Raw genomic sequence first — 16,678 nt, forward strand, 5'->3', positions numbered from 1 at the left:
ATATGCAATGTTTCACGGTTTTGTGCAGGGGCCATGCTAACAGTCTATATTATTTCAAGTTAGTACATGAACTGTTAAAGGAGCACTGGAAGTTATTTTTACTATAATCAGAATATTCCTAGGATTCAAACTTATTTACATTATTACAAGATCGCATAGCATAGCACTGCTCAAAGACACCAACACATCTGAGCAAGCAGATGTGATGAGACACAGTACTCAACACTGCTGACCACTGTCCTTTGCGATGGGAGAAAAGCCAGTCAACAGGAACTTGAATGCGTCCTTAAAATAGTATCTTAAGTAGAATGATATTCAACATAAAACATACATTGAGTATTTTTAATACTTGAAAAAGTGGTATCTGCAATATGAATATTTAATTATGTATTGATTATTACAGTCTGGAAAATGTTAAAGGATCACGAGGCAGCTCCCAGTGGGGAACCCATGGATGAGCCTGTGGAGCCGGGCACAGTCTCAGGTTCACGCTCTGCGGCCCACCTTCTCCCCAGGCTGCCCCTGCTGCTGCGCTGCCTCACCCCTGCTGCCACCGGCATCCTTTTCTACTCCACCTTGCTTCATATCATTACGTTTCCTTACTTCTATGCTGCTTCAGGCTAAAATTACACAGACTATACAACTCTGGAGAGAATCTGATCACTTTGAAGGTAGGTGAATTCTATCATATTTTTATGAGGATCAGTAACATATGAAAAGACTTACAGCACAAAGTAATTGAAGAACTTTTTAGAAACCATGTCCCAGATTACCAACTGTCTTCTTTTCCCTCTTTTCAAGACTTTTGGTTCAATTACCTGTATCCTCTATTAATAACAACATATTTCATGAATAGTTAGTGGTATCTTTGTCTCTTCTAGCACTTCCCAGGAAAAGAAGTGAATTGCTATTTTAAAATTCTATGATTCAGTGTTATAGCTCTTTTAGAATTTGTCTAGCAGGTTTTCCAGGTTGCAGGAAACCTCTCTCTGCAACAACAACAACAAAATGGATGATTCAGTTCAACATCGTTTCTAAGGTTTCTACGTGACTCCAAATTACTAGGGATCCCAGCAACAAATCCTGAAGTTACTAAAGGGGTAATTGTGGGGCTTCTATTTTCAATTAGGATATGGACACCACAGGAAACTACGGCTCTTGCCATAATACAAAAATACCAAATCAACTAAAACAGTCATGCCTTTCTCTCAAGTCACTGAAGCACCATGAAAATGAAGAAATTCAAATCAACTAAATTCAGAAAAGGGTGCGCCCTGCCCCGCTAGGTGATGGGCTTCCTGGGGGTATGTGGGCTAGCACGAGGCACAGGAAGCTGGAGGAACCTCAAATGCAGAGCTGGTTCTCCCACAGGGACTTCTATGGCCTAAGAGGTGACAGTGGGAAGCTGTGGGCTAGGCTGAAGAACAGTAAGAGGGCTGTAAGGTGAGGTTCGAGGAAGGCAGATTGCAGGTGAGTTCTGACAAGTAAGGAAGCATCAGGACCAACTGCGCAAAATTCCAGCATCTCTAGGACAAATGTTCTCACCCTGTTGGGGCATCACAGAGCCACCATGCCAAAAGGGATCCAAGGCATCTGCCTCCTCCCTAAGCAATGGGCGTGGCTCTCATCTCAGCTCTTCCATCACCTACTTGTTACCTGGGCCAAGACGCTTCTCTGTTCTGGCCTTGAGTTGCTAGTCTAGACCTCAAAGACCACTTCTGGTCTAAAGTGTCAACTGTAAGACATGGTAAGGCCAGGGCAATGAGAACTATTCCCAGGTGGGAGCCCTAAATCTTACATTTTGGTAAGAAACTAATTTCTTATTAGTTTATTATTAAAATATTCAGACACTGACATCCAAAGCACTGTCTGCCCTGAGTATCAGGACCAACACCTGTACCAATTCTATCACTTCTGTAAGTGACAGGAGATAACAGATTTAATAGGTGCCACCTAGCTGACAAATGCCTTTTCATTTTTTTTTTTTTTTCCTCATTGAGATGGGTGGGGTCTCACTCTGCTGCTCATATTGGAGTGCAATGGTGTGATCATGGCACACCATAGCCTCAACCTCCTGGGCTCAAGCGATCCTCCTGCTTCAGCCTCCAGAACAGCTGAGACTACAGGTGTGTGACACCATGCCTGGCTAATTTTTATTATTTCTTTGTAGAGATGGGGTCTCCTTATGTTGCCTGGGCTCTTTTTCCTTTTAATAAAAAGAGCTAACTTGTTCTCATTAAGTGCTGCCAATGTAAACCATGAACTCTAAATTCTATGGGTAAGATACATATTTATAGGGTAAGCTGAAACAGTTATGAGTTAAGGAGAAAACAGGCAACACACACTTGCTACTTGGTCAAATATTTTTCCTTGAAATGGCCTTGATGAAATCTGGCTTTTGTTTTTTTGAGACAGGGTCTTGCTCTGTCACCCAGGCTGGAGTGCACCGGTAAGATCATGGCTCAGTGCAACCTCTGCCTCCCGGACTTAAGTGATCCTCCCACCTCAGCCTCCCAAATAGCTGGGACTACCTGTATGCACCACCACACCCAGCTAATTTTTGATTTTTTGTAGAGATGGGGGTCTCACCATGTTGCCCAGCCTGGTCTCAAACTCCTGTACTCAAGTGATTTGCCCGCCTCAGCCTCCCAAAGTGTTGGAATTATAGGTGTGAGCCACTGTGCCCCACCAAATCTGGCCTCTGTTAACAGGAAGACTTGGCAGAGAAATGAAACTGATGGCGTTGAAACAAAAATGCTACACCTGAGAGCAAAAAAAGGCGAACAAGCTAGCAAGAAAATACGAATTATAACCACCTTTGGCTGTTCTCAAAAGTCCTAGGATGAGGGTGCAAAAGTCCTTAGTGCAGCAGCCTAGCCAATTTACACACCAACAACCAGGGTGCTTCACTGAGGAGGGAGTTAGCGTCTGCAGGCAGCAGGTCTGGATAAGGCTCTAAAGGCCCACTGGATGAATGAAGAAAGACACACCTTGATAGCCGCTAGAACTGAACACTGTGGCCAAACTCTGCAAGGCCTTTCCTATCTTCTGATATTCCTTGGGCAATGCTGAAAGAGAAAAAGGAATAAACTGATTAGTCTTCTGAGCAAACTGAAATGGGATTAAACTATTTCCTGAAAGTGATTACTTTATCGTAACGTTGGAAGTGATTCAAAATAGTCTATATTCCTTCATAAAATATTGTTTCAAAAGTGATTTTTTCAACAGATTTCTTTCGATTATTTTTAATTGACTGTTCAATTAAAGGTGGATGCTATTATTACTGACAATCACTCCTACATTCTCATTCATCAAATGAGAGGCAAGTGAGATGGAAGCTCCTTTAGATGGTTTCTAGCTTACAAAGTACTTTCAGCGACACTGTGCTCGATCATCGCGTTAGCCCCTCTACCAGATGCAGAGACACCGTCCTCATCATGGAGAGGATCAGGAAAGTGAGACTCAGATAACTGACTTGCCCAAGGTCACACGGCTAATAAATGCTGAATGTGGACTTGTGATTCCAAACACGTCGACTTTCCCACTCTGTTACGGGTACATAAATGACCATTTGCAAACCATGACCACCAAAGACTGAAAGCAACGAGATGTGGAGGAAAATACAACAGTCAGGCATCGCACGACCAGGGAAGAGGGGTATGAGTTTTCTCATCTGTATGAAGAGATGATTTCACTAAATGACCTCTAAGGTTTCTTTTTAAGGTGCTAAGATTCTAGGATCACTTTGGAGAACTTTCTAAGAGTCTCTGCACCTTAGGCTACTTTCTTTGCATTTGTATGGAGTCCCTTAAATGGAGCATCTGTTTGCCTTTCAAAAGAAACCATTATTTGCATTTAAAGACTCACTGCAGTTTTTAAAGCAGAAAAAGAAAACTTTTAATGTTTCTTTAAAAAATATTTAGGCCAGAGACATTTGAGGTAAGGTCTATAAGCTGCAGTTATCAGGAAACATGAATCCAAATTACATGAGCTTAGTTAATTTTAATAAATTGTCCACCCTCTGGTACCTCAGTTTTGCCTCTCTACCTAAAGGCGCCTGGCATGTGGTTCACCATGCAGAGTGTGTGCTGGAGTTTTCATTCTACACATCAGGAATTTTAAAGAACTATTTTAAGAAAGAGAAGGAGATATGCCTGAGTCAAATCCCTTTCCCCACCCCACAAAAGAGCAGCCTGAGGCCAGCATTCCCTACTTTCTACATTTAGCCTTGTGAATTACACAGGACATGGAGGTGATCGGACATTAGACATAAGGCATTTAATTTTTTAAAAGATATCATAATCCCAAATTTTTATGATATCCTTAAAAAATGCAATTGTAAAATTTGCACTCAGGAAAAATGGCTTTCAAAGAACATACAGATTTAAATGATGTGTTATGATGGTCTTGCAAGAGTTTATGGTCAAAATTAATTCACTGCCTTTAGAACTGAATTCTTTCATTTATACTTTAGAGCAGCGGTCCCCAACCTTTCTGGCACCAGGGACTGGTTTCATGGAAGATAATTTTTCCACGGACAGACAGTGGGTCAGGGGGATGGTTTGGGGATGAAACAGTTTCACCTCAGATCATCAGGCATTAGATTCTCATAAGGGCTCACAACCTAGATCCCGTGTATGCGTGATTCACAATAGGGTGCAAATTTCTATGAGAATCTAATGCCACCGCTGATCTGACAGGAGGCGGAGCTCAGGCGGTATGTGAGTGATGGGGAGCGCCTGGAGATAGAGATGAAGCTTCACTTGCCTCCTGCTGTGCAGTAATGTTCCATGTACCAGCCCATGGCCTGGGGACTGGGGACCTCTGCTTTAGAGAACAATGTCAATTCGCCTTTTGTTCATGAGTCCTCCTCTATGACCAAAGTCTTGACACAGGTTTTGTTTTCTAGATGCTGCATTTGTATACATTATTTTCTCAGGGCTAATTCTATACATTTAGGATACAGCATCACATTTCTTTGCTATGGGAAAGAAACAACTGTTATTCCTGGTGTCTGCCCCTCAAGCATGAACAGCTGGTATGTTACAAGTTGTTCTGTTTGTATAATATGTGGATGGTAAAGCCGCTAGTAGAGGAAGAGGTAGAGGTAGCATTGGCCAATGGTTGAGGTAAGGCAGGGCCTGGCAAACTTCCTCTGCAAAGTGCCAGATAGTAAACGTTTTAGGCTTTATGGAGCCACAAGTTTCTGTTGAAACTACTCAACTCGACCATTATGACACAAATGTAGCCAAAGACAATAGACAAATAAACGGGCATGGGTGTGTTCCAACAAAACTTTATTTACAAAATAAGTGGCAAGCCAAATTTGGCGCTCAGACCATAGTTTACTGATTTCCGATGTAAGGCTTTGGATTTTCAGATCTGGATCGAATAGTAATACTGGCATTGTCTTTGCTGTGCTATCTTATTAATTCATCTACGAGTCACTCCATATTTAGTTTCCTGCTCTTTAAAATTATTATTGGATTTCAAATTGATTGTTTTCCTTTTTTAGCATAAAAATATCACCTTTAAAAAAATCATTACAAGAACAGATCCCTTTCCTATGCTGAGCATCAAAGGCCGATATAAAAGTAGGTATATATTACTCATAATTCAAAATAGAAAACATTTTTATTGTTTTAAAACTGAATACAACCAATATTCCTGTACGGTGTTATGAAGTGAAGGCCAGAAAATTCTTAGTGATAGATTAGAAGGCCCTTTTCTCCAGAGGTTAAGACATAGCAATAAGGGCAGACCAGATATAAAGGAGAGAAGTCCTAGGACTCTAAGGGAGTCAAAGACATCTGCGCATTGGACAGCAGTGCGATCCCAGCATTTCAGGGCCTGATAAGTCATTCTGCAGCCTCTGAGCCTGTGGGAGTAACAGGGCAGCAGCCCGCAGTATTAGCCCCACAGCTGGATACGTGACTGTTTATCTATCCTGGGCCATGTGTGGCGACAGAGCTGCACAGTTCTGGGGAATACAGGAAAAACCTTCAGCAGAATGAAAGCCTACAAACCAAAAAGAAGGAGGGAGGCAGGAAGTTCTTAGGGACACGGCAGAGTGGGCAGAAAGCCGTGACTGACAGTGACACTCTCCCCTCAGCAGTGCTTCTGCTCTGACATATTTTTACTACTAACTATACTGGTTTTTCTAAACACTATGGCTTTAGTCAAATATACAACATCTTACCAAATGGATGAAGATTAAAAAACAAAATAATGAGACTAAGAATAACTACAAGCACTCTCAAAACATGCAAAAATGATTAATTTTCCAAAGATTATAAAGCCCCAAATTACTGGAACTAATTAAGTGAACATGGTGCTCCATATGAGATTTCTTAACCTGGCTTTGTTAGTCAATTTTCTGTGGTTTAACTCGGGTGAAGTGAGATTAAACAGAATCACAGGAGGGACATTACTGCTGTCCACCAAATACACTTCTGTTTGAGGCAGCAGGTTCCCTTCTATGATAAGGGACATAAAACTGAGCCTGCATCCCCCCCTACGAGCCCAGTGCGCTGTAAGGAGTGGACTTACGCCCCGTGCAGCGCTTCCAGTGCTCCTGCCCCACCGTCAGCAGCTCCTTCACGCCGTCATCCATGGCCTTGGTGAACTTCCCCACAGCCTCACACTTCTGCTCTCTGTGGGCGAAGGCAGCTGTCAGTCACGTAAGCAGGAGGAACAGCACTGCTGTGGGGACACTCAGGCCAAACGTACCCACAGGCACTTGTTTCCTTGCACGATAACAACTCCCCTTTCACTATGTTAGCCTTAAATACAGGCTTGATGCAGACATTTAAAGAACTACGTAAAAAGCGGTGATTTATATTTTAACTTTGCTTCCTTTCTGCCTCTACAATTCTTTGTGAATTTTAAAATTATTCTAAAGTAAATAAAATAATTTATTGACTATCTTATTTAGGAAAATTCCAATTACTGGGGGGACCATCAAATCTATAAAAGAATAATAGGGGTTGCTAATGCTAACTGGCCATTCATTCCAAGTACTCGGTGAAACACAGACAATAACCCGGATACACAATCACCTAAGTGACCTGAAAGATACCGGTTCTTTCTAAGGATGTCAAAAGTGTATTTACCAGCCTAAAAAGATCACAATATACTGTTAGATGAAAAAAGCAGATTATAAAACAAAATGTCTAGTGTGAGGTCATTTTTGTTTAAACAACCTTTCCTATAATTACATATGTACAGAGGAGGATTTGGGAGACTAACCACTCACATATTAACACCGATTTTCTCTCTGGGTGGTTGAAGGGTTATGTGTATGTGTGTGTGTGTGTTTCTTGTCTATACTTTCGGTAACACATACACAATAATTTTAAGATAAAAAAGCTTTTTAAAATTAAAAACCATGCAAATTTCTTGTAAGTCCTTAAGAGAAAAGGAATTACTCCAAAGTTTCAACTTTGTACTTTAAAAACTAAATGATTAAAATCAACAGATTAAAAAAATATACAGAAAAAGCAGGTTAGAGATTGCTTCCTCAAGGCAATGTTCAAAGAGGTTTGCTGTCTGAATACTGCGTGGGTTTTAGGTGGCTCCGTGCCGCCTGGTTTCATCACACTATTGGAAACAGCTACTCAACACCGTGTCAACTATGAAATCACTGGCTTCAAGGTAAAAGAAAGATTTTAATCTGATGTTGCAGTTATAAAGACAGTACTTCTACATATAAATGATGTTCCCCTTGTCATTGGACTACAAATCCCGCTCATTTCATAAAACTCTAGTCTGACAATTTGAGTTTCGGCTGCGGCTACTCTGGCTGAGGCCTGAAGGCCAAAGGAGGAGGGTGCAGAGTGAGAAGAAAGAAAACCTGGCAGCGTCTCTCACATTTCTACTAAGTCCAAGTCAGGTGCCTCTGGTTCCATGGTGGAAAATATCATGACTCCCGCCAGCTCATCTTTCTCAGCCTTCCTCTTTCCAGTTTTCCATTCCTGTAAATGAGAACGCTGTAAGGTTCAAGTGGAGAGCACAAACTGGTCTTCAAAATTCCCAAACAGGACCAGCTCATTGATCACCTTTATCTTTCTAATTTTCAGCAAGCAGCTCCCACTCTATCTCCCTCCTCATCATGGACCAAATACCTTTATACCCCAAATGTAATCTCAGGGCATGAACAGTGTCATTCCACAGAATGGACCTAAAGGGACCAAGTCTTTTGAGAATGAACCGATTCAGCCATGTTCCCTTTCCAACGGCTACCTACATAAACACAGCAAAAAGAAACACCTTATATATATATATATATTTTTTTTTTTTTGAGACAGTCTTACTTTGCCTTCTAGGCTGGAGTACAGTGGCGTGATCTCAGCTCACTGTAGCCTTGAACTTCCAGGTTCACGTGATCCTCCCACCTCAGCCCCCCAGGTAGCTGGGACTTAAGGCGCACGCCACCACGCCTGGCTAATTTTTGTATTTTTTGTAGAGATGGGGTTTCACCATGTTAGTCAGGCTGGTCCCGAACTCCTGGGCTCAAGCAATATGCCCACCTCGGCCCCCGCAAGGTTCTGGGATTCCAGGCATAAGCCACTGTGCTCAGCCCACCCTATGCATTCTGACCAAGTGCCTCAAATGTTTAGGTTAACTGATTTCTAAAAAGGTAAATGCTTTTCTAAAATATAACACAGAAACCAGTATTATGAGGTTTTTTTTTTTTTTTTTAAAAAAAACATTAAGATATACACACAGAGTACCCCAAAGCAAAAATATCCAGTGCAATGAATGTCACAAAGTGAATATTTGCATAACGACCAACTAGGCCAGGAAGGAGCAAAGAGTTTCCATTCCAAAAGCACCCCTGCATTGTCCTTTCCCCAAGCACTGCTACCTCTTCCCTCTCCCACAAAGGTAACCAGTAATCTCTCTCTTATGGTTTTCATTTCCTTGCTTTTCCGCTATGGTTTGAATGTGTTCCCTCCAAACTTCATGTTTTGAAACTTAATAGCCAACATGATAATATTAAGAGGTGGGGCCTTTAAGAAGTGATTAGGTCATGAGGGCCTCCCCCCTTGTGGATGAGATTAGCGTCCTGATAAAAGAGTTTGTCCTTTTTTGTTTTTCCACCTTCCACCATGTGGGGACTCAGCATTTCTCCCTTTTGGAGGATGCAGCCCTCACCACACATCAAATGCTGGTGCCTTGATCTTTGACTTCCAGCCTTGATCTTTGACTTCCAGCCTCTGTAACTGTGAGAAATAAATTTCTGTTGTATATAAATTATCCAGTCTCAGGTACTTTGTTACAGCAGCACAAATGGACTTTGTTTAGACGCACCTAAGCATGCATCCTACCCTGTCCTGCTAGTTTTTCAAGCTAGCAAAGAACCCTATAAATGCGTTCTTTGGTGTCTGGCTTTTTTTGCTCGATCTTGGTTAGGAACTACAGTCACAATTTTGTGTAGAACTATAGTTCATTCATTTCATTGCTGTATAACATTCTACTGTATGAATAATCCCCAATTTATTTATCTATTCTACTACTGGTAGCCACCCTTATCAAGTTATGAATGAAGCTGTTACGTACATGTCTCCTGGTGTCTGTGTGCATGCATTTCTATATTCAGTACGTGCCCAGGAGTGGAAATGCCAGGTCATATGAGAGGGTTCAACTTTAGTAAATGCCAAACTTTTCCAAATTGGTCTTACCAACTTTCCCCCAACAGGTTATGAGTCCCAATGGCATCTCACCTCACCAAGATGACACTTGGTATGGTTAGTTTTAGCCACTCTGGCAAGTGTGTAGCGGTATCTTGCTGTGGTTTTAATTTGTATTTATTAATTGCTAATGAGATTAGGTCCTTTTCTATATATCTGTTGTTGATTCAGATACCTTATTTTATGAAGTACATGATCAAATCTCCTATTTTTCCACTGGGCTTATTGATGTTTTCATATATTCTAAAATCTAGCCCTTCATTGCTTATGTGCAAGTATCTTCTACCCAGTAGCTTTTCGCTTGTCATAGCTCTGCTGAACAAAAGTTCTAATGTAGTCTGATTTATCCACATCTTTCTGCAGAGTCTTCTTCATGTTATATTTCAGAAATTCTTCCCTGCTCGCTAGGATACGAAGATGTCCCACGTTATCTTCTGTAAGCATTACTATGTTGCTTTTCACATTTAGATCTGCGAGCCACATGGAATTCATTTTCAAGAAAACTATATACAATGAAAACTTTCAAACAGATACAAAAGAAGAAAAGTATAATAAACCCCTCAGGTTCAGCTTCAATAATTACCAACACTTTGCCAATCTTTTTTTAACTATCATTACTTCAGTATGAGATACAGAAGTCATTTACGTGATGAAGCTTTCGGAACCGTGGTGGCACGGGCAGCCTCATGTGATGCCATTTCAGTAGGGATTTACTTCGGCTTACACACTTTCTAAGAATGGCACCGCCTCTAAATAAGAAATGACCCTTGTCTAGAACTACTCGGTGCCTCCATATTCTGGGAAAACTTTAACTTTCACGCTAACTGGTTAAATCTTTCCACCCGCACCTTTAAGGTCTGATCCAATAGCTACTACTGTTGCTTGCAATACTTTTGAGATTTTTCTGGAAGTATAATGACTCCTTTGGCTACAGTTCTGGGTGCTTTCCTTTCAACCAATACTCAAAGACTGAAAGAAACTTTCCAAGTGCCTGTTTGCTGTGACTCCACAGGAGACCCACAGCTCCACCTTCAGCACAAGTGGCCAAGGGAAAAGTTGCCCAGGCACCACTGCTTCCCAGGAGGTGCCAATCTTGTTTCATAGGTACTCTCCTTCGTTCTACCTGTGGGATTTTTTTTTCTTACTTTAAAGCTAATTTCAAATATAATACATACATATATACATATTTGAGACAGAGTTTTGCTCTGTCACCCAGGCTGGAGTGCAGTGGCACAATCTTGGCTCACTGCAACCTTCACCCCGGGGTTCAAATGATTCTCCTGCTTCGGCCTCCCAAGTAGCTGGGATTACAGCTGTGCGCCACCACACCTGGTGAATTTTTGTATTTTTAGTAGAGACAGGGTTTTGCCATATTGGCCAGGCTGGTCTTGAATTCCTGACCTCAAGTGATCCACCACACCCAGCCTGGGACATATTTTAAAAACATAACAATATCAATAACAACCCTAATAAACTGCAGACTGTAGTGAGGTAGCGAGCACATTTCATTTCCCTGCAGTGTGCCATCCAACTGACCCAGCACCGGCTACTGAAAAGACTGTCCTTTCCCTACTATGCTCAGTGCCATGTTTCTCAGAGATCAAGTGTCTATTCTGCACTACTGGTTGGTTTGTCTAGCCTTATGCCAAGTCATGCTTTTAAACTTTTTTAGCTTCACAATGAGTTCTGATACGCAATAAAGTCCTCCTCCTAGTTCATTCTTTTCCAAGAGAATCCTGGCAATTCTTGGCATTTTGATTTTCTACATATGACGTCCTTACTGTTTTCAGCCCATGAGACACAGTATTATTAGAAAACTTATTTCCATTATTTTTCTCAATAATGTTTCATAGTTTTCTATGTAGATTTTTTTGTACATTTTCTTGTATTTATTCCTGGATATTTGATACTTTTGATGTTATTGTAAATGATGTTTTTTTTTTTAGATTTTCGATTTCTGTTTTTTGCTAATAAATATGCAATGTCTTGTATCCAGCTACCTTACTAACCACTTATTTCTAATAATGTCTCCATAGATTCTTTGGGGGTTTCTGTGTCTACCATTTATTTACATGAGCTGCTACTTACCACAGCATCATAGTTTCTATGTAGTTCTACACTGTCATTTAGCAAGTGAGGAAATTCTGGCCCAAAGGGATTAAATACCTTCACTAAGATCACAGAGGCAGTTAGAAGTAGCGCTAAGACCAGAACTCAAGTGCCCTGACTCCAAGTTCTTTCTTTTTTCTCTTATACCACTTTTATGACAAGCTGATCCCTCTTTGAAAGTGGCAGTCATTTAAAACAACACAACACAACTGATGTCTAGGATTTATTAAACTCCACCATGCATAAAACATGGCCTTCAGAAGTGCCTTCTAAATCAAATCCTTGGAAAATCTATCAAATAAGCTCTTGTTAAAGTCTTGTGGGCACCAGGAAGGCAACAAACTTGGAGGAGGTTCCCTGTAGTTTCTATAACTACAAAGTAACCAAAACAGTTACTGAATTCAAAGAACTTAGTTTCACTACTGTACAGCTACATGACACACACAGTGTGACCGAGTACCCTGTCTCACCATAAATATATACAAACTCCTAAGACATGGTGAAGAGACCCGTGATATATACAAATTCACAAAGACATGGTGAAGCATCTCCATGTTGTCTCATTCCCAAGCTGGTGACATATAACATATCACATGAGCTGGTCAATCCTAGAAATAGTCAATAACTGAAAATAAGGCCCAAATATGTATGTTAAGTGTATGCATACACATGTAAACATACACTGATAGAGCCGTAATATTTAAGACTTACTATTTGTTCACTTCAACAAGTGAAAAGTACTACAAAGAAGTTTAGCAAGTCAACCTCTCAAAGTTCCAAGAGGGTATATGATATTCTATTATTTGATTAGAGACAAAAATAGCTTCATAATTTATTTCCCAGGCTGATAATGTATTTAGCATCTGCTGTGGCTTCTAGGCCAACTCCTGCTTTTATTCTTTAGGGTGCTTTCTAAGATATGCAGTATTTGTTGAGACGAATTGTGGAGGAAACATCTTTAGGGAATAAAATGATACAATAAGGAGTACAGTAAATGCGTACTGAGAAAAAAAACTATTTCCAAAGCAGACAATTTTGAGATGTCAGGCAGCCAACTTTTTCTTGACTTTAATGAAGAACAGATGACCACTGGCAGACTAACTGGTCACAGGGGCAGGCAGACAGAGGCCAGCATTGACTTTGGACTCACCATTACAGTGATGAAAATAGCCTGGCTCTGAGAAGAGCGGCTCAGGTCTGCCTCTCCCTTTCCTGTCATTATGCTGTTACATTGTAAGGGCAACGTGATCAGGAAAATCAGTCACCCCACTCCCCTCACTTCATGCTGATAATACCTTCAGAGTTTGGGGCCTAGCCTCCTATTTTTAAAACATCTAGGGAAAAACTGCTGACGCCATTACATCCTTCACCCTGCCCCTGCCCATCCTGAGCCAACCCACTCCCAGTGTAGGGGAAGCCCTTTTGGCAGGCAGCTCGTCACTCATCATGACACATTTCCTACAGTGGGGATTTAGGTTTCTGTCCCCTCACTGTCGCTGGAGGAAGTGAGAAATGAATAACCAACATAATTTTAACTCCTTTCAGAAATAAGTTTGGTGTGAATGAGACAACTCTCAATATCCTCTGATGCCATAATAATACAATGTCCTACCTTCTCATCTCGGAAATTTAGGAACTGCTGGAAAACTTCACTTTCAGAGATTACTGGATGGCGACACATCCTGGTCATCCAGGCCTGAAGTCTCTCCATGCGCATTTTGATAAATTCCTCTTCAAAGCGGCCTGCAAGCGACACACAAAGAATGACATGCAACTTTGTCTAAAATGAATTACTGTTACCATACAGTAACTGAAAAACCATTTCTATGGCTACTGGCTACTTGGTAGAAAGTTATTTAGCAAAAGGTAAACCCTGGTGATTTTTCACTAATCTAAAATACAAGCAACACAATGAACGCTCAAAGACGCGCAGGTAAGATGCAACAGACTTCAGTTTTTAAGAATATAATTCCAATTTAACATATCTACAAACCCTTTAATTGGGACAAGAATAATAACAACCTCAAAGTGCTATTTTCTTCAATTATCCTTAAAGTACTAAAAAAAAAAAAAAAAGAAATCTTATCTCAACATGAAAACCTGTCTTTTTCCTACAAGCGAACAGGCCAGTTTCTTTGTGGCCACAGGAAGTCCTATAGGCAAGAAAGGAGTGATAAGCGGAATTTAATGTCATTCTCACAAATGACATGACATTTTCATATTATAAAAATGTGTCCAAATGCAATATAAATTACATACATACAAGTTTAAATTTATCATTATGAAAAGTAACCCAATGCTGTAGCTTTTTTCCTCCATGTATTTTAAATTACTTAAACTGAAATACCAAAGGAATTTTTCCATGAATGCAGTAATGTAAGTTGCTATTCCAGAACTTGTGACCATACTAAAACAGTTTAACGAGTGGTCCTTTCTGTTTTAAAAGTAGAAGGTCAGCTTGACAACGATGGCATAACAAACATCAAGTGAACATTAAGAATGTTTATAAACCTACAAACAAAAATTACTATTAGTTGAAAGGCTTCTAGTGGTAGAAGTTCCAGCTACGGCCTGGAGAGATCAGCTAACCCTACCCCTCAAAAGCAACTATAAAGCTAGACAACATTGACAAAAACAACCAAATGAGTGCTCTAGAAATCAACAAAAGGCGAATGGCCATCTAAGAAGTGTTTATGCTTGAAGAACTGAACTTCAGGCGACAATGACGGAAATCTGTGGTGTTGGGAGGCTGCTCCTGTCTCTCCCGGACCTGCTGCCTGTGTGTCACCCCACCCTACCCCAAAAGTATTTGACATGGCAGTACCACTAGGGTGGACAGGCTGTGAAGATGGGCAGCTGCAGCTTCTCCGTCAGGGTAAGAGGCTTACTTGAAGTGATGGGAGATGCCCATGTTCAATGGTGGTGTCAGTGGCAGTGACAATCTCAGAGAAAGATGAACAGGAAGGGCCAACAGCCCTGATAGCCAAGGTTGAACCATGCATATTCCAGGCTGAGGCCGTATACATACACAGTGGAGACCAGAGAAGGTCCAAGCCAGGCACACAATCCTGGTCAACTGTGAGGCTGTACATACAAGTAAAGGAGACACAAAAGGGTCTGGTAGAAAGTAAAAGCTAGGGCAACTTAAAAATGACCTGAGTTTTGAATGAGTTACATCGAGTTACAGTTACATTGACAGAGGACAGAAGCCCCAACTTACTGGCCTGAGGTGGTTGGTTAAAACCTCTGTCAATCAATCATAGGCTTACTACCAATCCACACAGACACAGGAGCAAACTCTAGGAAGGCAAATGTAAAATAAACAAATTAACAAACACAGCAATAACTGAACTGCCAGGGAGACAGACTTCAGAGATTTAATCTTAGGCAAGTTACTTAACAGATAAAAAGCAGAAACAACAACCTTCAGGGAGGTAAACTCAGAATCTAGAGTTGCTAAAATATATTCTCAAAAATGTCCAGTTTTCAACAAAAAATTAAGAGATATGCAAAGAAATAGCAAGATGTGATCCATACTAGGAAAAAAACAAGCAGTCAATAGACACTATCTGAGTATCCTCAGAGGTTGAGTTTGGCAGAAAAAAAAAACAATGTGGCAGATAAAGCAGATTCTATAAAGATGTTCAAAGAACTAAGGGAAGCCTAAAAAATTAAAGAAAAATATGACAGAGAATCAACACACAGAATTTCAAAAAGGCGACAGAAGTTACCAAAAAAGAATCACTTGGAAATTCTGGAGTTGAAAGTATAGTAATTGAAATTAAAAATTCACTGCAGATAAGGCTCAGCAGAAGATTTAAGGTAGCAGAAGAAAACAAACACCCAGTGAATTTGAAGATAGATCAACAGAAGTTAACTAACATGAAGAACACAGAGAAAAAAAACGAAACGTAAAATGAACACACTTTAGAATACATCAAGCACACCAAACACTTGTAATGAGAATCCCAGAGGAAGAAGAGAGAGACAAAAAAATATTTGAAGAAATAATGGCAGAAAACTTCTCAAATTTGATGGAAAATGAATCTACATTTCCAAGAAGCTCAACAAACCTCAGTACAGTCTGTATTTGTAGGATAAATACAAAGAGATTCACAACTAGATACGACAGAGTTCAACTACTGAAAGACAAAATCAAAATCTTGAAAGCAGCAAGTGAAAAATGACTGATCATGCACAGTGGTATGGGCACCTTAAACAGCATTAACAGCTGACTTGCTGTCTGACACAATGTAGCCAGATCAGTACAACTATCCTCTAAAAATAAAGACATACCCAGATAAATAATGAGAGAATTCACTGATAACAGACATGCATTGTAAGAAGTATTAAAAGAAGACCTTCAGGCTAAAAAGAAATTAGTCAAGATGGTGACTTGAATCTGCAGAGAGAAATAAACAGCACCAGAAATAAAAGGATTTATGTAAAAGACTCTATAGATATATTTTTTCTAATTTGTTTCCTTAGCATCTTTAAAACACAAAAGACTGTAGAAAGCAGTCATTGCCACACTGTATTGTTGGAGTCATAACATATAGATGTAATATATATGAAAATAATAGCATAAATGAGGGAAGTGAATAAAGCTATATAGCATAAAAGTTTCTATATGTTAGTGGAATTAATATTAATTTAAAGTGCACTGTGATGTTAAAAAAGATGCATATTATATCCCGTAGGGCAACCACTAAGAAAATAACTTTAAAAATTTAGTTTAAACAATGAGAGGAATTACAACAATACACTCACTGTAAAATATTTAACACAAGGGAAAGGCAGTAAAGGAGCAAAAAGAAGCAAACACAGAAAACAAGTAACAAAATGGCAAATGTGAATCTAACCACGTCAATAATTAT

At 40.2% G+C, this 16,678-nt stretch overlaps 1 protein-coding gene and 1 non-coding gene across 8 annotated transcripts in view; one reads left to right on the forward strand and one right to left on the reverse strand.

Moving 5' to 3' along the window:
- Nucleotides 1-16,678, reverse strand: part of SNX9 (sorting nexin 9) — a 124,029-nt gene that overhangs the window by 10,673 nt on the left and 96,678 nt on the right. For all 7 annotated transcript variants that reach the window (XM_003897994.3, XM_021937709.2, XM_009205806.4 and 4 more), the window contains 4 exons: nt 13,414-13,544; nt 7,870-7,973; nt 6,550-6,653; nt 2,991-3,068 (listed from right to left, as the gene is read on the reverse strand). In XM_003897994.3, coding sequence (XP_003898043.1) covers nt 2,991-3,068; nt 6,550-6,653; nt 7,870-7,973; nt 13,414-13,544 — 417 coding nt within the window. The remainder of the gene's footprint in view (nt 1-2,990; nt 3,069-6,549; nt 6,654-7,869; nt 7,974-13,413; nt 13,545-16,678) is intronic.
- Nucleotides 929-987, forward strand: LOC116275550. The gene has a single exon (XR_004184665.1). It is a non-coding gene; the product is annotated as a U7 small nuclear RNA (small nuclear RNA).

This window comes from Papio anubis, chromosome 6, assembly GCF_008728515.1.
Source record: "Papio anubis isolate 15944 chromosome 6, Panubis1.0, whole genome shotgun sequence".
Taxonomy (NCBI): Eukaryota; Metazoa; Chordata; class Mammalia; order Primates; family Cercopithecidae; genus Papio; species Papio anubis.